Below are 23,967 nucleotides of genomic sequence, written 5' to 3'. Positions count from 1 at the left end.
ATTTAAGGAAATACATAGCTCTTCCCCTACAAAAATTAATACTTTAGATTTCATTCAGAAATTAGGAATAGGCTTCTATTCTTATTTTCAAGGATTTCTCTTGAGCATAGCTGTCGATCTGCCATGACCTCAGCCTGCAAGCACATTAAATAGGAAGTCTCCTTCCACAAGAAAATATATTTTATGTTGCAAGCATAAAACAACACAGAAACAAAAAAGGTAGACAGTTACAGCCCAGGATAACCATTCACACATACTATAGGCTACCAGGATGAAAAAGTACTTCAATACTACAGGCTAAAACCAATTACAATGACAACTGTAAACACATTGGCTAGGCCACATTAACTTGCACCATGCAATAGAACTTTTACGAGAATTGTTACCTTGCTGACTGACCATGTCTGTCTGCCTCCACAACGTGATTTCTTACAGCATCGGATTTTTTTGAAGCTTTGAAAATAATAATAGTCTTAACATCCTGCAGGAGTGTCCTTAAAAGACTGTAGATTCTCAAGAAGTGGAATTTCTCATGAGGTAGAACAAACACTGCTGTAACAAATCTGTATCCAATGAGCAACTCCAGCACGTGCCCATCCAAAAACGAACCCTTCTGCTGCATGGAACAATGAGTTGGATGCAACACAAGTGATGCTAAAGGAATCCTATTCAGCTTAAATACACTTTCCAAGTCTTCTGTGCCTATCCGTTTACCTGGCAGTAAACCGAAGTCCACCTTTACTATGTACAAATGCTGGGGTGTCAGAAATATCCAACACGGATGGACCACACAGGGACCCTGGTCAGAAGATTTATAGACTGAAGAATAAAGTGCAGAACACAAAACATTTTTTGACCATTCTTTGTTATTGCCAGCTGACTCTGGTTGATGCAAGATTTTCTGAACATTAGTGTTATTCCCATAAACAAGGTATATTGGGAAACAACCTTTTATTTCAACGTCTTCTGCTGAAATGCAATTCAATTCCATAAGCTGACAGAGAAACTCTTGGAGGTTTGCTTTTCCACAGTACAATGTGGGGCTTGGTAACACTGATCCGTAGTGTTGAGAGCAACACGTGTGTAAACAGCAATAAAAGTCTTGAAGATTCTGGGAGTCTGAAACAATAAACAAGCAGTTGTCACTGTTTTTCAGCTTCAGTGTTAAACAGATTTCTGGCAGGAGAAAGCCAAATTCTGTTAGATCAGTATATGGAAAACACAGTGTTAACTTCAAGGCAGAAGAGATGTGCTGGCAATTTCCTCTCAATTCCTGATGAGGAATCTCAAACACAGCTAGCATATCATCAGTCAAAACCAAACAGGAAGCAAACTGCCTGAGTCCTTTATGAATGTGAATAGAAAAACTCCAGAGAATTTTGACTATGTCAACACTCTCCACTGCTATGTTGTCAGATGACCGAGTATCTGAAGTAGTGCTAAACTCAAAAGTCTGATCTCCTCCATGAAGTCCCATTTCAAAATATCCATCTTCTTTGTCTGTGGTTCTGGAATCACCCAGAGGGCTTCCTTTATTCTCAGTAAAGGAGGGGGGTGATCTCTGCACAGTCTGCACTATCAAGGCAGAAAGGTGCTGGATAAAGTCTTGGTTTGTGGCAGTGTATGACATACAGTTAAAAGGCAAGATGATGGTATTACAGGGGTCAGGCACCACATAGTGTTCTTCCTCTACACGATCCAAACTTCAAAAGATTAACAAGCCATAGTAAGTACAAGTCTGAGTTTAAAATCAGTCATAACTACCAAAAATTCATGGCGCTGCTTTTCAGAACTTTGAGGTTTACTGTTTTTACTACAGTTAAGTCAGTGTAATTGTATAAAACATCTTCATACTGCATACAGCCATTGATTTTAAAGGCTGGTAGCATGTAATTCTATAGAAAGTAAAAGCTAAATGTTTAACTCATCTTCTATTTCCCATCCCCAATAAGTATATCCTTATGAGTTAAATAATACAGCTATTGCTGGTTTTGAAACTACTAACTGCACTCTGTGGTTCAAAGGTTAAAAACGTTGCTCTAGGTGTCCCTGCTCAAGCAAGGGGTTGGACAAGATGATATCCAGAGGTCCCTTCCAACCCCTACCATTCTGTGATTCTGTGATTTTACATCATGAAATTGATTATAGTTAAAAAAAACAAAAACCAACCAACCAGATGCAGCATGCTATGAAAGAGACTGTTTTGCCTTAAAGGCTGGGTTTAGAAATGCAGCATCCACTGCTATTACACAAAAGCTAACAAGGATTTAAACCAGAACTTATGTATCTAGCTTACCACATATGATGACCACTTCCATACTCTTTGCATGAATCCAATAGAGAGGCAGGTGCCTAAGGAGAAAAAAACATCAGGAAGCTATCAACTACCTACATCTGCTTTCAGACTTCAGCACACACAAAAAGCAAAGTTAATGTTGGCTCCCACTTTTTAAAGATAGCCAACTCACTGCGAAGTCCTGACTGTTGTACTCATGGGCAGCTGAACAGCTATCCTTTGAGGATCCTGAAATACTATGTTTACTTTAGGTTGGGCATTCAATTAAGGCAGGAAAAGAACGAACTCTGCTGATGACAAACAGATCCAACCTGTGACCCATAGACATTCCTGCATTTTACTTTAGTAGTGTAAAGTGAGGCAAAAAGGTAGAGGAACTTGACAAAGACCAACTACACTGGTAGCAAAGGAACAGATTCCTCCAAGACTTGCTGTCTCTTCCTATATATAGCTTCAAGGAATGAGTGTTTCCAATACAACAAATGAAATCACAACACACAAGTTATCAAACAGCAGAAGTTTGAAGGAGACAAATGAAGGCCATTACCTATTGGCAGAAAGAAGGTTCTTCCACTCCACTACCAAGAGAATCACCTTCCATAAATTGATATTGTATTAAGATAGAAGTCTTACACTCAGTATCTAAGTGGACATTAAATGATGTGATACTAATACTGGGTAAATGTCCCAAAGTCACAACATAGGAACAAGAATTCTCTGCAACTCTGGTAAACTTGGATTATGCATTTAATTTACAAGGCAGACCAACAACTTCACTCAAATTTGGTGTACCTTCTCTTCTATTATAAAAGAATCTAAAAAGCTTTGCTATGGATTAGTACAACAGAAGTTTAATATCAGAAATAAGCTTGTAAAAACACTTAAGAATACCAAAAAAATAAACAGAAGGATGGCAATTACCTGATTTTTACATCTGGAGTCTGGTGTTTCAAAGCATCTCTGGGGAACTGTATGGTCTGTAGGAGTTGAACCACTGGACTGCAAAAAACTGCTGGCTAGGACTGTTTCTTCACAAATTATTTCTATAACAAATACAAACAGCTCTTAAAGTCACTGAAGTAAAACCAAAATGAATGTCTAATAGTATCTGACAAACAAGTGGAATTAAAATTGTACAATCAAGATCCGATCATAAATCATTAAAGCTAACGGATATCTCCACATAACAGCCAGGACAAAACAAAAGCAGGTAGAATTTTAGTCTAATTACAAAAGTATCTTCAACTGCACTGAAAGTTGCATTAAAGACTGCTAAAGCTCATTTTTCAAGCTAACAATCAATTTAAATCTCAATATCTGGTGTAGGAATTCTTCACATGATTTACTTTTACAGAATTAATCCGTTTTATTAGTACTAACCCTTACTTTTACCAAAACGTATCCAGGCTAGCACAAACACACCAGAACACTCTTTGTAAACTTGTAGCATTCTCTCAAATTTTTGTAGGCTTCATGTGAACAAGTATAATATCTGTGTAAAACCTTCAACCAGACTCAGAAGGTCTGGTCCCTCAAATACCACTCAAGACAATTATTTCGCCTTATTCAGAACCTTTTTGAAGGGTTCAAAGCTGAATCATCAGTAAAAACTTATCATGAGTGCATAAGCCAACATCCTCAGGGACATTTGACTTTTTGACTGTTTGATATTCACAGCATCACACTGACACAACAGAGCAAATAAATTTTTAGTATTACCACTGAGCCAGCCAGCCAGCTCAAGTATATAAATGTGCAAATAAACAACATAATTAGGGTGTGGATATGTTTCTGGCTTAAGCATAAAAACTCCTGCATCTTTCTGGATTGATGGTAAAATTTAGTAGATTACATCAAACCATCTCATAGTCAGAGGAAACACAAGAGATATTTATTGCTTGAACAAAATACTGTGTTAGCAAGAAGGAAACTCAAACTGACAGGAAAAACAGAACATGACAGCATTATTTTTGTTTTCTGTTTCCTATATAAATATGTGATCTTTTTCCATAAGCCATTTGCCAGTGACATTTAATTTGAATAATATGTTACGGAAACAGATGGTGTCTAGAAAAACTGCAGAGAAAACAATTCATAGGAATAGCATATCAGGAAATTAATTCCATTATTTATGATTTAAGGCCCAACAGCAAAACTAATTGCCTAGCATATTTCAGTTTTTTAAAATAGACTTCTCAAAATCCATATTTTGAAAACAACCCTTGATAGCTGGATATGTAACAAATAATTTCTGTTGTTAAAGAAATAGCCTGCCCTAGTCCTCATTTTCCCACTATTTATAAAAGCTTTTCCCAAGGTTCTAACTAAAGGAACCTTGTGGAGAAGGACTGTAGTAAATAAACCTTGAATCTTATAACAGTCTTTCTATAAAACTCCCAGGTACTTTAGAAAGAAAGATCTATAGTTTTTTTCTCCCAAGACTCATTTGCTCCTGAACATCTACTGTAACAGAAAGATATTATTGACGAATAACTTTTAAACAGTCACAGCGATTGCTAGCATGTGTTTTTACAGCTAGTCCTGTATAAAACTGCAGGTGGTTACATAAACAAACTGGCTCAATCCTGCAACTTAAATGCTTAATACTTTAAAGCAAGCATTGAATTAATTTTGGAAAAACTGGCATTTTATCTGCAAATGAAAAGTGATCTGGAAGAGCTACAAAGGCAAATGAAGTAAAAAGATACATATTTGTTTGCTATTTGTCTGTCCTTTGATAAAATGCTGTCAGAACAATTTCATTTTTATAGAGTGAACTAAAACTTCTACTGATTTTGCAGAAATCACAGCAATGGGCTGTTTTCAATGCTATTCAGGCATGTTTCCTCTCCTAGCCACCAATTTATTGGGAAGACTAAGCCATTCCATCCTGAATTATTGAGAATATAACCCCTGCTCTTTTAAATGGTTACAAAGTCATCTCCCACTATTCACATCCTACTGCGCTTTAAGTTTTCAATGAGGCAGAAGCAAAAAAACCCCAAAGTATCTTTATCTCTTTTTCTCAGTCACAAATGAGTATTCACCTAAGTCAGCCTTATGGGCTCCTGCAAAAGATGAAAGGTTGAAAGGTAAGCCACTTTCTAAGTTCCTAATGCAACAGGCATGCTTATTTGAAACATACAGTAAAAATAATTTTCAGGTAAGATAGCAGGTGCTGTAGAGCACAACAGATGTGCTGAAACCATAGGCCCAGCCAGAACACTAATCCCACAACTGCCTTTTACTCATCTCCTTTTTCTGTTGTCCTTCTGGTTTGACAGAAATGCAGCTCTTGCAAAAAAGCAATAATAGAATAAATGCTGCTTGAGCTCCCGTTTTGCAGACCAAAAACAGGTAGGGAAGCAATTTTAAAACATGTCTATACATGCCATGGCTTTCCACGAAGGCACGTATCTAAACTAGGAAAAGATACATAGTCCTCTGCTGGTGATTTCTGCAGGATGGTGCTGTAAAAGAACTCCTGTACCCAGAACTCCACTACAGTTAAATAACACTATGGTGAACAACAGGTCAATTTTGCTGATTCACATACAACTTCCACTTTCTAAGCCAATACTACCAGGTCTTTCTGCTTTGTCTTGATAAGCCCTATATCCACGCACATAATATTCATGTATATCAATGCAGCTTAGAAAAGCAGAACCAAGAGGCTCAGCCCAGCAGCATGATACATACATGATTACCTTGGCTGGAGCTGACAGGACGAGGCAGAGAGGGAGAGGAAGGACGAACAGTAAGAGAAGAAGAGTTTGATTTGGAGCTGGCAGCAGTGAGCCTGGAGTCCTCACTGATCTAATAAAGAAAGTATGCAGTGATTAAAGAAAAACTAAATACACAGGGCACATTAGATCCTGAACTAAAATAAGTCTATACAAACTTTCTCAATTTTAGTAAAAGGAAAGTTAATGCCTGCTTTTTTTGGGGGGGTTGAGGGGGGATGTCACATCCTCTGAAGTTTCTGTTTTCACATTAAGTGGAATTCTACTAAAAATTGATTTAAAGAAGTCACTCTGATCACTAATCACTGTATTGACAAAACTAGCAGTGAGTTTCACAAACCACAGCAGACTAATAAATTTATTACCAAAACAGGACTAACCAACTACACAGCACACAGGCACACATGAGAAGGCAAGCAGGATTCAGATTTCTCATTCTTTCTCACTGCTAAATACTCAAAAGAAGAAAGTTTGGGAAAGTAATTTCAGTACTCTGCAACACCAGCAGTAAAATCACACCTCTGCAATATTTAAGATGTAAAATATGGCTGTTAGGGTCAACTGCATATTGATTGTGTACACCATTAAAGTAATTTTATCTTTTCCTCCCCAATTCCTCTCTCCCAAGCCAGCATAAAAAAAAGGAAGGTCAATTACTGAAATTACATTGAAAATTAAACAGGAAAAAAGGCAACATTAAAAGTTTATACCACATTAAGCACAATGAAAACATGAAAACTTTAATGCTAAGGAAAGTTTAATTAATTCCGCTTAGATCTGATTTGTAGAAGTCTTTCTGTAAGCTTCTTTTGCATGCAGCACATTCTACTCCTATCACAGCATCAAACTCACCTTTTTATCAGAGTTGCTCAGTTTGTATTTCACCTCCTTTGCTTTTTGAATAGCTTTTAGCACTTCCACAGTGTCTAGTTCCTTTTCTGTGGTAACAATGTTATCCAAACATACCTTAAAAAAAAGGTCAAAATATCTAAAAAACATTGAAAACAAGACAGCTTTGCAATTTATTTTTATTAATGTAATGATAAAAAATGATCTTAGCTTAATGCAAACTATGTGCAACTTTGTAACCATTACACAAAAACCAATTATCACATTAGACTTTGCTCTAACATGATAGAAATTTAATGCAAACTCACAAATGCTTTGTAAGCTTAAACAAGCTTCTATAGCAAAAATGTGTTTCATTATTAACACTGTTTCCCAATGAAGACAGGGTAAACTTTCATTTAGATCCAGGAGCATAGTCAAATAACATTAATATGGCTTCATTCTCTGAAGACCTTCTCCAAAACACACTAAAAACTCATCAGGTTTTTAGAACATTCACACTACTTTCCTCACCACGCCTTCAAAAATTTTTTTTCAAATGCCAGCTTCAAAGGATGAATTGCAGTGTGGCTTACCTCTGACGCCCTGTCCCCAAACTGAGCAAGTACTTTAGTCCGGTAATCAGGGATGATGCTCAACGGATTGCTGGATAAGACCACCTTTTCTAAGCATGGGAGGTTTCCTATATTTTTTACTTCCTCAATCTGAAAGTTTTTGAATAAAAGGATGAATACAGGTTGGCTAAATAAAAATGAGCATACAGACTGGGCACCTCTTGCCTAAATTACATTCATACAAAAACTAGGAAAAATTGCTACAGCCACTTTTATTTATTTGCAGTTTCACCCACTAAAAGAAATTGCTTGTGATCTAAAGCACAATTCGACAGTGAAAAACCAACAGTTACCTGTTCTATTTTGTTGTTGCTCAAATCCAAGTTGACTAATGAGTACAGTTTCTTAAGACCACACAGCCTTTCCAGCTGATTTCCTGCTAAATTCAGAGTTTTGATGTTTCCCAGCTTTGTGTGAACACCTTCTAGTGATGTAAGCTTGTTGTAGGATAAGTCCAGGTGAACAAGGTTGTAAAGATGCTACAGAAGCACAGAAAATCCATGTCATACACTAATTCATCAAAACTAAACAGCATCAAAGACACTGTATCACAACCTGCTCATTTTTTCGGTGCAATAGTGTTTTCACACTGGACACTGCCTAGCATGAAAAACATGCCATGAAATTGTTCATTACACAGGTTCACGCTTGTAGAAAGGGAACTTCCTCAACTGCATTTTTACCAAACCAGAGATGCAGCTGGTAGTGAATGAATTTAGTTAAGAACTAAATGCTGCATGTCAATGTTGGCAAAGAAATGAAAATATCCAGAGCAAGTAAGAAATCACACAGAATCACAGGTTGGAAGGGACTTCAGGGATCATCTAGTCCAACCTTTCTAGGAAGAGCCCAGTCTAGACAAGGTGGCCCAGCACCCTGTCCAGACGACTCTTGAAGGTGTCCAACGTGGCCAAGTCAACCACTTCCCTGGGGAGATTATTCCAATGGTTGACTGTCCTCACTGTGAAAAATTTCCCTCTCATGTCCAGTCGGAATCTCCCCAAGAGCAACTGTGTCCATCCCCCTTGTCCTCTCCATGTGACTCCATGTAAAAAGGGACTCTCCATCTTCTTTGTAACTACCCCTTAAGTACTGGTACATGGTGATGAGATCCCCTCTAAGCCTCCTTTTCTCAAGGCTGAACAAACCCAGTTCTCCCAGACTATCCTCATACGGCAGGCTTCCCAATCCTTTGATCATCTTGGCGGCCCTTCTCTGGACCCCTTCCAGCCTGTCCACATCCCTTTTTGTAGAGCGGGGACCAGAACTGTACACAGTACTCCAGGTGTGGCCTGACAAGCGCTGAGTAGAGTGGGATAATGACTTCTTTCTCTCTGCTGGTGATGCCCTTTTGGATGCAACCCAGCATCCTGTTGGCCTTCTTGGCCCCAGCAGCACACTGTTCACTCATGTTGAGCTTCCTGTCCACCAGGACCCCCAGGTCCATTTCCACAGAGCTGCTCTCCAGCCAGGTGGATCCGAGTCTGTGCTGCACTCCCGGATTACGTTTTCCCAGGTGCAAGACCTTACACTTCTCCTTGTTGAACTTCATAAGGTTCTTGTTGGCCCACTCCTCCAGCCTATCCAGATCTCCCTGCAGAGCAGCTCTGCCTTCTGGAGTGTCTACTTCCCCACTCAACTTGGTGTCATCTGCAAACTTCATCAGGATATACTTAATGCCGTTATCCAGGTCACTTATAAAGATGTTGAATAACACTGGGCCCAATATCAATCCCTGGGGGACTCCACTAGTGACAGGTTGCCAGTCTGAGAAAGAGGTATTTACCACCACCCTTTGGGTGCGGCCTGTCAGCCAGTTCCTCACCCGCTGCTCAGACCACTTGTCTAGGCCATAACACATTAATTTCTCCAGGAGGAGACCATTAAAAGAGTATTTGATGTTATAAAGGATAAACTATTTGGGCTTAAACTATTCTCCATGAGAAAGATGAGCAACAAAATTCTGAAGCAAGAAAATCTGTGTTCTAAGGTCTTGGGCAGTCTGGGGGGAAAAAAAATAAATCACCTTCAGAAGCATTACTTACCTGTAAATTTTCTACTAGAAACACACCATTGTGACTCAAATCCAGGAATTCAATCTTAGGAATTAATTTCTAGAAAAGGAGAAAAATACACGTTAAATTCATTTTAGCTTCTAAATCGGGCCATACTTCCTTCATTATCACCTAACCAACAAGCAACGGAAAGATTGTCATTCGATACATAGTCTTTATTCTCAGCTTTTGGTATTAAAAAAAGCTTACCATACGACCTAGTGCAACAAAAGAGTTGAAACTTGCTCTTATAAAAACCAGGTTACTGTGAGGAACATGGTTAAGTTTTAATTTGAAACCTGGTTTCTCACTGAAGACAAATAAGCTGCTCCTTGTTTAGCCCCATTAACCATACTTCAAACTCACTAATAGGTGTTTCCATCTTACCAAACAAGCATATCTGTGTTACACAGAAACTTAACTATGACAGTAGCAAAAACCAGAATAAAAAAGTTAAGTTCAATGATTTGCTTCCATATTTTGATTATACTAGCTAAGCATTACGAGGTCACACAAACTTCTCGAAAAATGCACTTCAACCCAGAAAGCCTTTTAGTTTTGGAGGACTCAAAGCTCGAATTTGATGCTGAATTTTGACATCAAAGTATTTACATCCACTGTATTTTGGTTGTAACCTCACCAATCATCTAACATTGTAATTAAGACCTGGACTCAAACCTGAAGAACTGTTAAGTCTACATCACAAAAAATCCTGAATAAGATAACTGTGCTCCAAGTCCATGATCTGTAATTGAGCCACAGGTATCACTACTGCCTGCTTCATCAGAGTAGTTCAAGTAAAAAGTTATGTTAATATTTGACACATGTTCTTGTGATGAATGCTAAATTTTTTCTAAATAACTGATTTACAAAACAAAATTCTAAGCTATGGCAAAATACTCCAAATTGTTTCCACTCTCTTCATACTCTTTTGCTGTCAAGAAGAGGCTTGACAATACTCCAAAGTTGAGCCCAAGAGATGTTTTGTTCTTTAAAAAAAAAAACAACCAAACTTTTGCAAGTGGCATAAGTCCAATGCAAACAGTAAAAGCATGTTTCAAAAAGTCAGTATTCACTAAAGTGTTGGTTACAGAGCACAGAATGACAAACTTTTCTCCTTTAGCAAAGAAAATATCAAAGTAGTAAAAGAAAAAAATCTCCTAAGCATTAACTTGGGTAGCTAATCAACATAAAATAGCTCAACTGAAAGTCTTTCAGAAAAAAAGATATATAAAGCAAATGCAAAATTCTTGTGTGTACTTTGCCACAGAAGATCAGTCATACTTTTTTTTTCCCACAAATGAAAAAATATTTCTTACCACTGATTCATCAATTTGAGAGATGCTATTGTGACTCATATCCAAAGTTGTTAAAGTTCTCCAAGTTGGGATAACTGCTGTCACTGGACAACTTGAAGCTGCACCCTCTGGCTCCCACTGATCAAACTCGGAGGCCTCAGGCACTAGGATTTCCTATTTAAGACAAGCACAGTAAAATATTATGCTTACATCTTCAGTGAAAGCTAAGTTTTGAAAATAATCCAAACAACCTTATGTAAGAAGATTTCTAAGCTTTAAAATCACCTAGATTAAAATTTTAGGTCTTAAAAAGTGTGCTGACTGGGTTTTATTTTATTTAGAATTATTTTAGATCTACAGGAAGGGAGTTTCAACACTGATTCAAATTGGGGAAAGTGAAGGAACAATAGAGGGACGGTGAAAATCATGCTACTGGATATCCCTTGCCAAATCAAAGCCCAGAGAAAAGAATAAGACAGATGTATTCAGTTCTGGATGAATAACAGAAACATACATTCCAATAAAAGCATCAGAAATGTCCCTGTGATGCGACACATGTAAACGCTTCCTCCACTTAAAGCTGAGATTCTGCAAGGTAGGCAAACCCTTTCCATTCCATGGATATAAAAGCAGTACAGGCAATACAGAAAAGTACATGGACTCAAAATGGATACGTCCACAATGTGCATGTTATTTTTGCACGTGCTTTAAACACTCACCAGAAGTAGGAACTCACTCTTACCTTCATTGATGTTGCTGAAAATCGAACACTCATCGTGGCCAGGGCATGTTTTGATGAAGTCAGCCCTTTGATAAGCTTTCCCCCACAATGATTGATCTATTAAAAAAAAGTGTATTACAAAGTCAGAAATGCTAGAACAAATATGAGACATGGAAGTGGCAACCAAAAGCTTCAATAGCAGATTTTCTATCAATTTGGAAAGTAGTTACAGCACTCCCTTAAAATCTCCTGAGATTATCAGATAAGAAATACCAACATTTGGTAAAGCTAAAGCATGAGATTAGACACACAACTATGGAAAAGTGAAATTCAGACATTTATCTTAAAGCTTCTTCTCCATCGACTTTCTACCTGCCCATGTATTCTTCAAGGTGAAACTACCCAGGCAGTTTAATAGAACACAGTATTTTACTGTAATCAAAAAGAGAGGTATCTCAAACTATGGCTCTACCCGCAGACACATTTATTTAGTTATCATATGTTCTTTATTGTAAATAAGAAATGCCTAGGAAGTGAGGACACTAATCTAAGCATTTAATATGACAGAGAGCTAATTACACAGACTGAGTTTAAGATTACGAAGTCTTTTTTTCTGTAGCTCAAGTTGGAACAATACCACCAAAGGTCTGCTACAGCCTCTGTCCAGCAACCAGGTCATTCTCCGTAGACAGTCACACATACTGTACAACCACTACAACTAGCATATTTGCTGGTGTATCAGGGAAACCACACTAAAAAGAGAGACAGAGCTCCTGCCACCCTTGAAAAAATCCTTTCCAGATTACCACTGTTAATTTTTGGACAGTTTACTACTAGATGAAAAAGTCAGTCTGGTGCCAGTCAACCCAAAACTCTTCATGAATATACAATTACAAAAGACTTCCAAGACCAAAAACTGTCCCCCCGCCCCCCCCTCCATTAAGCAAAGCTGCACCTGAAACTATACATGCTCACAGGAAAGGGGAAAATTAATAGAATCATAGAATGTCCTGAGTTGGAAGGGACCCACAAGGATGATTGAGTCCAACACCTGTCCCTACATAGGACAACCCCAAAATTCACACCATATCTCTGAGGGCATCATCCAAATGCTCCTTGAATACTGTCAGGCTTGGTGTCTTGACTGCCTTCCTGGGGAGCCTGTTCCAGTGCTCCACCACCCTCTGGGTGAAGAACCTTTTCCTAATATCCAACCTAAACCTCCCTTGTAGTTACCGCGGTCATCCCTGTTGCCCTTCTTGAAGATTGGAACAACATTTGCCAGCTTCCATTCAACTGGGACCTCTCCAGATTCCCAAGAGCATTGAAAAATCATTGAAACATCTCCCTATGACATCAGCCAGCTCTTTAAGTACCCTCAGATCAATCTCATCAGGCCCCATCAACTTATAAAGATCCAGCTGGAGCAGCAGGTCCCACATAAGTTCAGGGTTGATTGGAAGTTTGTCATTCCCACAGTCATGGGTCAGTAGCCCAGGGCTCTGGGGGTCCCAGAGCCTTCAAAAGCTTTCAAAAGCACCTTCAAAAGCTTTTGTCCAGGGGACCTTACTAAGTAGCTCCCTGGGCAACCTGAAGTCTGCTCTCATCTCCAGAGTTGAGGTCACACTGGCAGTTTTCCTCCTGTTACCCTATATTTTAAACGTGACTGCTTCATGGCTGCTGTGGCCAAGGCAGCCACCAGTCACCACTTCACCCATAAGACCCTCTGTTAATAAGCAAGAAAAAAAAAATTTGAGGAAGACACCTTTCCTAGTCAGTTCCCTTAGCACCTGTACCAAGAAGTTATCACCCAGATGGTTTAGGAATCTTCTGGACCTGTTTGCATCAGCTGTGTGGTATTCCCAGTTGACATCTGGCAAGTTGAAGTCCCCCATAAGGACAAGGACAGATGGGTAAATTGATACTATTCTGCAATATCCTCTCTGCAGTACCTTAGACTCCCTCCACTCTTCAGTTTCTGAACTGTAGTTTCTTTCCCACATTAAAATGTCAATAAATCACTGACTTCAAGAATCCACTTCTGTCTCTCATATCAATGAGACACAATTGTGTTCATGTACTGGAAAAGGTACTGCATCCACCACAAGCAGACACAGTACAGACTGCTTGACAAAATTCTTTCTCTGGAAAGATCTGAAGTGGTCAGGAAAGTATTTCTTAAAAATACTCATTGAACAACTTCTAGAAATCCTATCGCTCATACTAGAAGTGGACCAACAAAAAAATTCTGCAAATTATCAAGCAAGAAGCACTATACCCAAAAGTGTACTTTCAAAAGCAAATTCCATGTCAGGACATTTTCACAAGTATTTCATGCTGTCCAAAGGGAAAGTACTTTCTAATAAGAGATCCCATTATAACCCATTTGTCACCCTGGGAAGTCACCCTGGTTTAGGTTTTGTGTATATGCTGGAAATCACATTCTTTTTGAAAACACACACACAGTGAAAGCTATTCTAAACATTTAAATTTGGCATCCTTATTTCCAAGACTTGTGAAAAAACCCCATTGTTTCACAAATGAAAAGTCCTTATAAACACTGCACTGCCCGACTCTAGCACCAAATCGAAGTAATTGGTAATTGAGATAATTACCAATTCTGAGAGACATGCAGCAGATCTGGCATTCACAGAGCCTCTATAAAATGATGAGCAGTAAGTCAGTCATACCTCTATTTGATGAAGTGATTTGAAAATTGACAAATCAAAAGGCAAGAGATGCTCCTGAATATTACTGGTTCCAAAAGGTCCCCCTGTTCCAGTGACCTAGTAATCAATATTTAAGAACACAATTAGTGCATATAATCCAGCTTGTCTGCATTTCAGACAGTCTTACACTGGCAATAGCACAAATACAGTAGCTTAGAAAGACAGCCGAAGTTCCAAACAATTTTTCAAGTATGGAACAATTCATGGAACTTGCAGATGAACTTTTCAGGAAAAAATGTTGGTTGCTCCAGCTAAGTGCACTGAACTTGAACTGCCACCTTGTGTTTGTATCTTGAAGTGCTCAGGGCATGCAAAAATGATACCATAGGCAAGACTAACCAAGACTTCATTCTCAGCTGACCAAGCCAGACCTGCATTCACTAAAAGCAACTTCCCTGAAATATCTGGATCCTCCAAGACAAAACTGCCTTCAATTCCACTACAGGGGATGAAGTTCAAGGCATTGACAAGATGGGTTTGAAGAAAACATTAGACATTGGTACACCTCTATTAAGAATGCATCTAATATTTCCATGTGGCCATTGGATTCTGGCCTCAGAGCATGTCAGCAGTGTTAAAGACAGGTGGTTTCATTTACGTTTGCTGTGACTATAATTTTGGGAAAACTCTAAGGTTTTTGTCTGGTCTTATATATATCTTACAAGCTCTGACAGTGCCCACTCAAAAGCATTCAGAAGGGACAGAAACTCTGAAGATGGGTATTTTTCTAAACAATATGCTCTTCTCCAGCCAGAGAATCCTCTGTTCAGAGGATTCTATACACACAGACGATGGCAAAGGCAACTGAAGATCCACAGGAGTACCAGTACAGCCGTGGTTTTGCTTTCGCAACTTCTTAAATCCTCCAGTGAAGCTTCCCCAATCCACTACTTTGTCTTCCCTTTGAACACACCACAGAGTTAAAAGGAAGCTCTTCATATAATAAAGGGTCTAAAAAGAGTTTTTGAGCCGTAGCAAGCAGTGTAAAAAAACTTACTCAGGAAAAGTCTTTCCAATTAATTTATTTGGTAGGAAAAAGCCAAACTGGCTCCAGACAAAAATCACCTGTTCTAAAGCTATTTTACATTTATTCTGAAATCGTATTTTAGCTAGAAATTTGGGGCCATCCCATCTATGAAATGGAGGGGTTTGTTAGTTTTGGATTTTTTAACTTTCAGTTTCATTCAAAGGTGAGAAAGGGGACAGGATTTATATACACACATGCATGTATGCATATGTATACATAAACACTGGCCTACCCATAGTGTCTGCGAAGAATGCAGGGCTGAAGAGAATATTTATCTATCTCCCCATTCCTACTAGCACCCACTAAGATTCTGTGACTGCATCTCTGAGAGCACTGCTGAAGAGACCACATTGGAAAAATCAACATCTTTGTTAGAGAACTACACATGCATTGAAGGTTGACGGAATAAACGCCTGTTTAACATAGACTTCTAAATGCTTGCAGGTGTTTACTATTAGTAAAGCTCTTGTGCATTCAAACTAGAGTCACAAAGTATGCTAAGAATGACGTCAGTCTGGTAGAAACAGCATGCCCAGTATTTGTGCAAGCACAGCTCACCTTTAAGTACTTGAGTCTACAAGTGAAATCTAGAATATGACCTAGATCTGTTTTGGCATCTCCATTAGCACACGTAGGCTTCCCCTGTAGCAACTGTTGAGTGACAGCATATAACTGCAAGGGTCTGATGGTGAAGACTTCGCCAGCCATTAATAATTGCTCTCCTGAAAAACAGAGTATGATGGTATCAAACACAATGCTGCAATGGTTACAAAAGAATAAATGGTACACGGTAGATCTGATGTCAGAGATTAAATGTTTGTCATTTAGACTCTAAGCTCACGACTGAGGTACCAAAACCTTTTTTTGCCACTTTAAATTAGAATGGCTGAATTAAGTTTTGGGTTTTGTTTTTTTTTTTAACACCAGAATAATCTAGGTGTTCAAATGGGCACTCTGATCATACAAGCCTGAAGCTCCTAAAGCAACTAATAGCAAATTTCCCTCAGTCTTAACTAGACTGGAATCGAAGTTCATTTATATAGTGTAAGAGATACTAAACTTTTTTGAAGATATCCATAAGTTCTAGAGTAGTTAGGACTTTTTCTATTCAGAAAACACGGTGCCTGACATGTAAAAAACAGACCTTACAACTTTTGCTATGCTGCCTAAATGCAGAATTGTAGCAAACGCATTTTCTTGGAGAATAGGAGGACTTTCACCACATTAAAACCAATGCAAACTCCCAGAATAGGAAACACATTATCTGATAATATTTTTACAATCCAATTTCATTCTAGGAACAGTAGGAAACAGCATCCGAAAGCCCCTCTGAAGGCACCGTGAGAGTTAATGTGGACTACAGCAGTCAGAACATGCATATGTGGAATTAATATCTTCTTCCTCTTCCTTTCAGGGACATCAGTTTGACTTCATGGATAAGACAGCATCAGCATCAGCTTTCATGATAAGCAGAGTTCTTAGAAATGCTCTGGGGGTAAAATTCCCTTCGGCTTCAGTGGGAACAAGTCCAAGAGTCCAGCTGCACGTTACTGGAAGGCTACATTAATATACAGCAGTCGGACATCAATGATTCTGGTATCAGTGACACTGCAGGAAAGATATCTTCAGGAGCTTCCTTAAAACATTCAAAAATTTGCTGAGTGGACCCTCTGAAACGGCTTCACCTAAAGTTAATTTTGTGCCAGAACAATCTGAAATGGCATGGTGAAGTATACTTCACCTATCACCTCAGCCAACCGGAATTATACAGTAGCATGTCCTTCAAAACAAAATTAGCATGGGTTAATCATTTCACATGCCTCCTGCTGTCAATGGACCGGTTAGACCTGATGCAGTTACAGTAAGTGCATGTCATTTTCAACTGCCAGCCTCAGAAAAGGCCATCCTTTAATTAACTGACCAGAAGGTCTCATGTTTCCTGAATTCTGGAAGAACAATATCAATTTAGATACGTCAAGTGGCCTCCTGCATTTAACACACACTACATCAGGACTCACTGATACAAAACAAACTTCCTTACAGGTTACACTAAAACATACCAAGACAGAAAGCTTAACAAAAGCTTCTGATCACCAGTACCACATCCTATCCTTTAAGTACACAGACTAGTAGGCCCCTTCCAAAACCTAAATTCACCAGTTTCTCCGTTTTGGTTCCAAATGTAGCTGCACTACTGTTAACAGCTCCTCTCAAAATGCAGCTTGAATCAAAGTGCAAACAGTAAGAAAAAGGTGAAGAGAAGGAAGGAGAAGAAAAAGTCTCAGAGTCTGATATGGAAGATTTAGATCTCTCTTTGGCTGGAGATTAAATATCAGAGGTATATGAATGCATGCAGTTCGAGGAAGTAATTCCCAGTTAAATTCTTGCAAATTCTTTACCTTTGTGGAAGAGCTCTTCAGCCAATGCAGCAGTGATCCCATTGATCTCCTGCAAAGAATAAATCATTATAATTGAGTGATCCTTACATACTTACGATTCCAATTTTTTCAAGTGTACCTTTGCTGAAGTCTCCCTTTTTGCTGCAGTACAGGACCTTTTCTTTTAAACAGAAAACAGCTATGATTGTCTCTTATGGATTTCTTTGTAACTTTAAAATAGTTCATAAAAGTGACCTGAAATTATTTAATTTGATATGATTTTCATTTCCAAGACGGAACTTGGAACTACATTTAAATAATCACATCCTGCACACACTAGAAGAGGGCAACAGCAACTAGAGCAGCTGTTACTAGCCATCACTACCCCAACTCAAAAGAAAGCTTGGTTTTGAAGAAACTATTACAAGTATAGTGTTGTTCAAATTTTAACATTTAAGACTAGCCTAATGCATCAAGCACTCAACGTTTCCTTGGAATATCACGAACACACAGAAAGCTTTAGATTATTAACAGGTCTAAAGGGAAGATGAGATATAGAAGTAGTAATTAGTCTTCTGGACTTTCATTCTATTATACTTGCTGCAAAGTAATTCAAAAGCCACTTTCCATCTTCCATCTTCTCCACCCGCCTGAACCTAACCAGGTGCTCAACCTCCATTTCAGGCACTGACAGCTCCAGGAGGAAAGAAAAAGGCTGAGAACTCTCAATGCAGGGATTTTTTCTTTCTAAATCTGAAGGTGCACAAAGATCAGTACAATTATCTCCCATCTGGTCACACTTCTCTCCACAAAACCAAATGCTCCATGGAAGTCCAGAAATAGTTCTAAGCATTTCCAACAGTTCTTTCCCAAATGCCCGCAAAAAGAAAAAAATAAAACTATTTGTGATAGCGAAGCTTCCCCTGGACACATGCATCTCATTTTAAGGTAGCTGCAAAGGATAAACAGATATAGATCACCAACAAATGAATATCTGATGAGCTGACTTTGCTAACCAATCCCTCATAATTCATAACAAGGGAGTAAATTCACAGGACATCTGCAGCAGTCAGTTCAGCTCATTTGATGAGGCAAGCATTTTAGAAAAACACATTCTTAGTATAACTGAAACCCCAGTCACTGAGGATGAACAAAGCCTCCACACCACAGTTTTGAGAACAACAAGCTAGAAACTGCATTCCAAACAAAATTCAACAATTCTGACTCATTTGAATAAGCCAATTACACTCATCTGGCACACACAGACTTAATTGAAAAATACACTCTCTATCCCTTTCATCATCTGGGACACAGCAGGAATTTTTTCTACATTTCCAATTGAAACAAGGTTATGACTTGGACTGCTCAGTGACTAGCAAGTAAAAAAAGCAACTCTATATTCCTGTCTACAAGAGACCTCTGTCTTAGCTCTAACTACTTATATGCATCAAACCCACAGAAGTCCATTGTTTGCAGGTGTCTCTGAACAGCAGCTTGTAGGTACTCAATTCTTTTCTTGCAAGAGCTTCTATCTCGAAGTTAACAAACCAAATCTTCTAAGATGACAAAGTATAAGACAGTGCAACAAAATAAGCATCCCCGTATCATTGCAGACATCCTACTCAATGTCAAAGTAACAAAAGCATTCTACGTTGCTATTACATACAACTGCTTCTCTTTAAGCTGTACCTGCCTTTTCCCTGTGACATGTAAAGGCTTCAAAGTGGTTTTAATGTATTTATGGTAGGCATTTCTACTCCATTTAGTTCTATTAACCTGGGAAATAAATAATTCCCACTGGAAATACTACAAATAAAAATACAGAAAAAATATTGCAGCCTTCTTATATAAACTAATGAAGCAATATCAGGGATTATGACTCGAGCATGCACATGGACTGTCTAGTAAAAAAGATATTTTAAAAGATCAAAGTTCTGCAGGAAGGTTATTTCCCAGTAGAATTGCTGTGGTAACTGTTTATCGTTTCTGCTGAATAACTAACTTTTGTTTTGTAAATATTTAAAAATACTCCAAGCAAAAGAGTTTATAACTGAAGCCAGATTCCCCTAAAGCAAAGAAATGCAGATTAAGCAACAATCTTCCTCTTAATACACAACTGCAGTATAGAAACAGGGAAGCATTCATATCCAAATAATGCTAGTTCTTTGGAAAAGTAAAAAAGGTTAAGTATTACAACTAGAGGAAAAAAATAGTCTAACTGAAAAACAAGAGAGGGACTAGTAAGAGTTTCTGCATGCATAAAAACCTTTGTTCAAGTTACAGGGCTGAAACATTAATGAAACAGACATTTAAGAGAGTAACCAGAGAACAGAAAAGTTATGCAACTTCCTGGTGATCAGGAAGTTTGCTCCATCTGAACAGAATTGTCTCTACGTTATTCACACACACTTTTAATACATTCAAAACATCTAATCCACTTAAGAGGGCTCAATTACAACAAACCAGTGCTTCTCACTTAAATCTGCAGGGCAATAGCAACACTACGAAGTAAACCTTTGACTGTTTATCTAAGTCAATCTCTAAAGTCTCACCAAGATAATTATGTTCATGTAACATGACTAAAACAGGTTTTTCTTTGTTGCTAAAGCTAAACTAACACACCTAATGGACAAATTGTGATTAATTTCTGAAGCCTTTATTTGAAACCACAAAGGGACATCTCAGCACATACTCCCCAAAGCAATTACCACTCATCCTTTTCATTGAGTTCTCCAGTGTATTTTCATCTTATGAAGTTCATTCTCCCCCTTACAACATGATGCCATACTGCAAAAAAGCCTAATTATACACAATAGTTAAAGAAAATTGCAATCTGAACGTGAAAGCAAGCCACTGCTTCTACCTTCAGGCATCCTTTACCATAACATTCTACCTGCTTGCTGGAGCTATTTCTCAAGAGGCTACTCCATCAGTGTGCTTCCCATGGAGAAGCACCATTTTTCTTCATTTGGGCTACTGGAAACTGTTTTACTGTGAACCTCATCTCTAACCATTAATCACTAAGTAGGGGTGTGTGTGGATCAGTTATGCGGTGTTCCTTCAGAGAGCCAGCCCTATTGACTTCAGCCTAACCACCAATTCAGCTTCAGACTTATTCACAGCTTCCAACTACCCTGCCGGCATTTATTTTCTCCTCTTAGAGTCCCTATCCACACTACTTGCCAGCACAGTATCTACTGCAATAAAAAGTGGTGTCAAAAATCTTAAGAGTATGTTTTGTTTGTTACATTGTGCAAAATGCTGAAAAAGAGCCGTTCCAGCTATTTTGTGAAGATTCCATACAATTCCCTCTAAGTCAGAAAACTAGAGAAACACAGTTAGACCTCCATTTCATATGCTAAAAATATAACTTACATATAAATGAAAGTGTAGGAAGTGTGACAAAACTTTGGGAGCAGTGACAGGGAACTTGACTAGCAGGGTTTGCAAGTAGACCTCTAATTCCTTTTGTCTTTTTTCCACCAGGCTTTTGGAATTTTTTCCAATAATCTTCTTAGGAGGTAACAGATTTTTATCTATTTTCTTTTCTGAAACAAGCTGAAAGACAAAGACCAGAGTTACCACCCAACCCACCAACTCAACTTGCACAAAAGATGCAATGGAACACATTAAAAGAGCGTGTTGCCTGATCCCAGTAAGACCAGTAAATTTAGCTATTGACTTCAAAGCATTAGATATTTTCAGAAAGAGCATTTTATCATAAAATGATGAGAAGTTCAATAATAGTATTTTCTGCGAGAATCATTCACAGTACCACAGGGCAGTACGTAACTAAGGTGATAAACCAACAGAATAACTGGTGCATTTCTGAGAAAGCAGCTCAGTCTTGAATATAGTGGACTTTCCCTCATGCTCACTTACTGTTTTTGATCAGCACTGGTTAGTAACTACCCCATGCTACTGTCTAAGGACAGTTTTACCATCCACCCCTCCCAGAATAAAGTGTTTGCTCCAAACCAGCTCTTGTTTACCAGATCAGCTGATCATAAACATCTCTCTTGGCAAAACATTTAATGACTCTCACCTGAACTCCACTCTTTGTGATACAAACTTCTGTCCAGGACTAAAGTTGTCCAGGCCAACCTCCCCCAGTTCAAGAGGGAAGTGTAACAGGGGTAAGTAATATTGTTCATACAAAAAGGATTTAGTCTGCAGTTCAGATGGTATCTGGCAGATATTCTTGCTCTTCGCTGAGGAAAGAATTTATGTTCTGTACAACAAAACTATACAAACTGTGTGATGTTTTGTAAAAGACCAAGGCCACAGTTTTAATATCCCTACCTTTTCATGCAGGTCATGGAAATCACTGTAACGATGTTTGACTGTCCACTGATGATTGCCAACACTGACTTGAATAATGTATACCTGAAAGGAAGACATTCAAGTAAGGGAACTGCAAACCATTTCTTAAAGAGAAGCTGACCAATGTATGCTGGTTCATGTGGCACTATAAGGTGAGTCTACATTCTTAAAGTATAATAGTTAACTAAAAGTTAATCCAAACTCTAAGGTGACTTTGCTGATGTAGGATGCCTAATCTCATTCACGAGGCTGATCCACATACAAAAACATGTAGATGTTTCTTAATGTAAAGCAATGGCTTTTATTTTTGTAACCCAAAGGTTAATAACCAAGATCTCTAAGCTACTACTTTTTCTGAAGATTTCAGCTAGCTAAGTTGGTATTCATAGCTATCCACAACAAACTGGAGACAGCAGCACTCCTTCTTCAATCTACTAAGTTTCACAACAAGCAGAGGAACTTGGCAACCATCTTGCTGTCACTTCACAGTTAAGCAGAAATCTGGAGCTTAACCCTTCAGAAATCCAGACAAATCTATTGGTTGCTTTGATGTTAACTGTTCTATTCCTTTTAGGGTAAAGCACACAAAACAGCCTCCTGAGAGTTACAATGGTGCTCAAAGAATCACTAAAATTATCAAAAGCAACCCAACATTTCTTTACACAGACCTAAGTATTTTTAACCATGCATGCACCAAACAATTCAAGATTTTCATTGTTGGTGACATTCCGACTGAACACTACTGGTTCTGTGCAAAACTCACAGCCTACCTTTGGATACGCCAGAAGCAAGCCATTCCAAAGAAACTTTAAAGGTACAAAATAAAACGCAAAGTAGAAAACAGTTCTAGAGCTACTTGAAAATAACAAATCAAATAAACTGTTATCCAGTCCAACATATTCCTTGGGGGAAAAAACCAATACATAATCAAGTCTTGAAAGCATTAATACTGCTGAACACTTGCTTACTACCACAGATCAGATAGACCTGACTCATAGCTGCTATGAGAATGATGTACATCTAGTTGCTAAATCCACTTGAGGGAGAAAAAAAGCATCAACAGTTTCAACTTCTCACTTAAAAGGCCAGTTTTCACTTACTGTTAGTACAGACCAGCACAATACCAAACATTAAACAGAATTTTAAACTTGCATTTTAAAAGATGAACTGTATCTCATACTAATAATTCTTTTGTAAGCATCTGACACTGGCTTGCTGAACAAAACCCAAGCCCTACAGAGAGTTGAATCAAGATGCCCAACTAGTGCATACTGCAAGAGACATATCAGTGTTGGGATGAGTGCTGAGAATACAGATGAATGTCTACACAGAATTACAGTCTCAGTCAAGGCCTGTGTCTGCCTTCCCATCACCACGTGTTGGAAATGGCAGATCAGGATTATTCACTGTGCTGGTGACAAACTAGAACAGGAATAACCTGAGCATTCAGAAGTTCCTCATAACCCTGAAGAAAGCAAGGAGAGACTCAAAGAAACCAGAAGATTGAAGTTAGAACTAAAAAGTACTACATTTACATGCCATAATAAAAAGACTAGTTTTAAAAGCTGACTGTGCTAAATTATAGCAGATCAAGCAGCATAGCTAAATGCAATGCAGATTGAGTTCACAATGTATAAACCCCCAGATTAGACATTGAAAACTCAGTAAACTTCACAGCTCCCAGCTGACAGCTCCTAAGACAAGGAAGGAATGCCCCCATCTCTGTACACAATAGAGTCAAGAGTCAATATATAATAAAGGGTTTGCATCCTTTTGCTGAAATTGCAAGCACTGACAACTTCTAGAAACATAGCACCAAGCCAAATGGATAGTCTGGTCAGGAAAATACCTGTTGAAGTGAATGTTTACATGCACTGATACAATTAAGTTTGTAAAAAGCCAGAGTATTCCCCATGTTGAACGCAGACAGAGCTA

The 23,967-nt window shown here is 38.4% G+C and overlaps 1 protein-coding gene across 7 annotated transcripts in view; it reads right to left on the bottom strand.

The window, feature by feature from the left end:
* Positions 1-23,967, bottom strand: part of NISCH (nischarin) — a 35,774-nt gene that overhangs the window by 5,763 nt on the left and 6,044 nt on the right. For 3 of the 7 annotated variants that reach the window (XM_064453999.1, XM_064453998.1, XM_064453997.1), the window contains exons 2-16: positions 22,012-22,095; positions 21,085-21,267; positions 17,731-17,779; positions 15,890-16,053; positions 14,266-14,361; positions 11,597-11,692; positions 10,876-11,028; positions 9,548-9,616; positions 7,796-7,981; positions 7,464-7,592; positions 6,892-7,005; positions 6,004-6,112; positions 3,218-3,339; positions 2,297-2,352; positions 387-1,703 (exon numbers count right to left, since the gene is read on the bottom strand). In XM_064453999.1, coding sequence (XP_064310069.1) covers positions 387-1,703; positions 2,297-2,352; positions 3,218-3,339; positions 6,004-6,112; positions 6,892-7,005; positions 7,464-7,592; positions 7,796-7,981; positions 9,548-9,616; positions 10,876-11,028; positions 11,597-11,692; positions 14,266-14,361; positions 15,890-16,053; positions 17,731-17,779; positions 21,085-21,267; positions 22,012-22,095 — 2,927 coding nt within the window. Of the gene's footprint in view, positions 1-386; positions 1,704-2,296; positions 2,353-3,216; positions 3,340-5,995; positions 6,113-6,891; positions 7,006-7,463; positions 7,593-7,795; positions 7,982-9,547; positions 9,617-10,875; positions 11,029-11,596; positions 11,693-14,265; positions 14,362-15,889; positions 16,054-17,730; positions 17,780-21,084; positions 21,268-22,011; positions 22,096-23,967 lie in introns of those variants that run through there. The other 4 variants (XM_064454000.1, XM_064454001.1, XM_064454002.1 and 1 more) reach the window with 3 other exon arrangements.

Source organism: Phalacrocorax carbo, chromosome 6 (assembly GCF_963921805.1).
Source record: "Phalacrocorax carbo chromosome 6, bPhaCar2.1, whole genome shotgun sequence".
In the NCBI taxonomy this organism is placed as follows: domain Eukaryota; kingdom Metazoa; phylum Chordata; class Aves; order Suliformes; family Phalacrocoracidae; genus Phalacrocorax; species Phalacrocorax carbo.
This window is presented reverse-complemented; position numbering and strand designations above follow the sequence as displayed.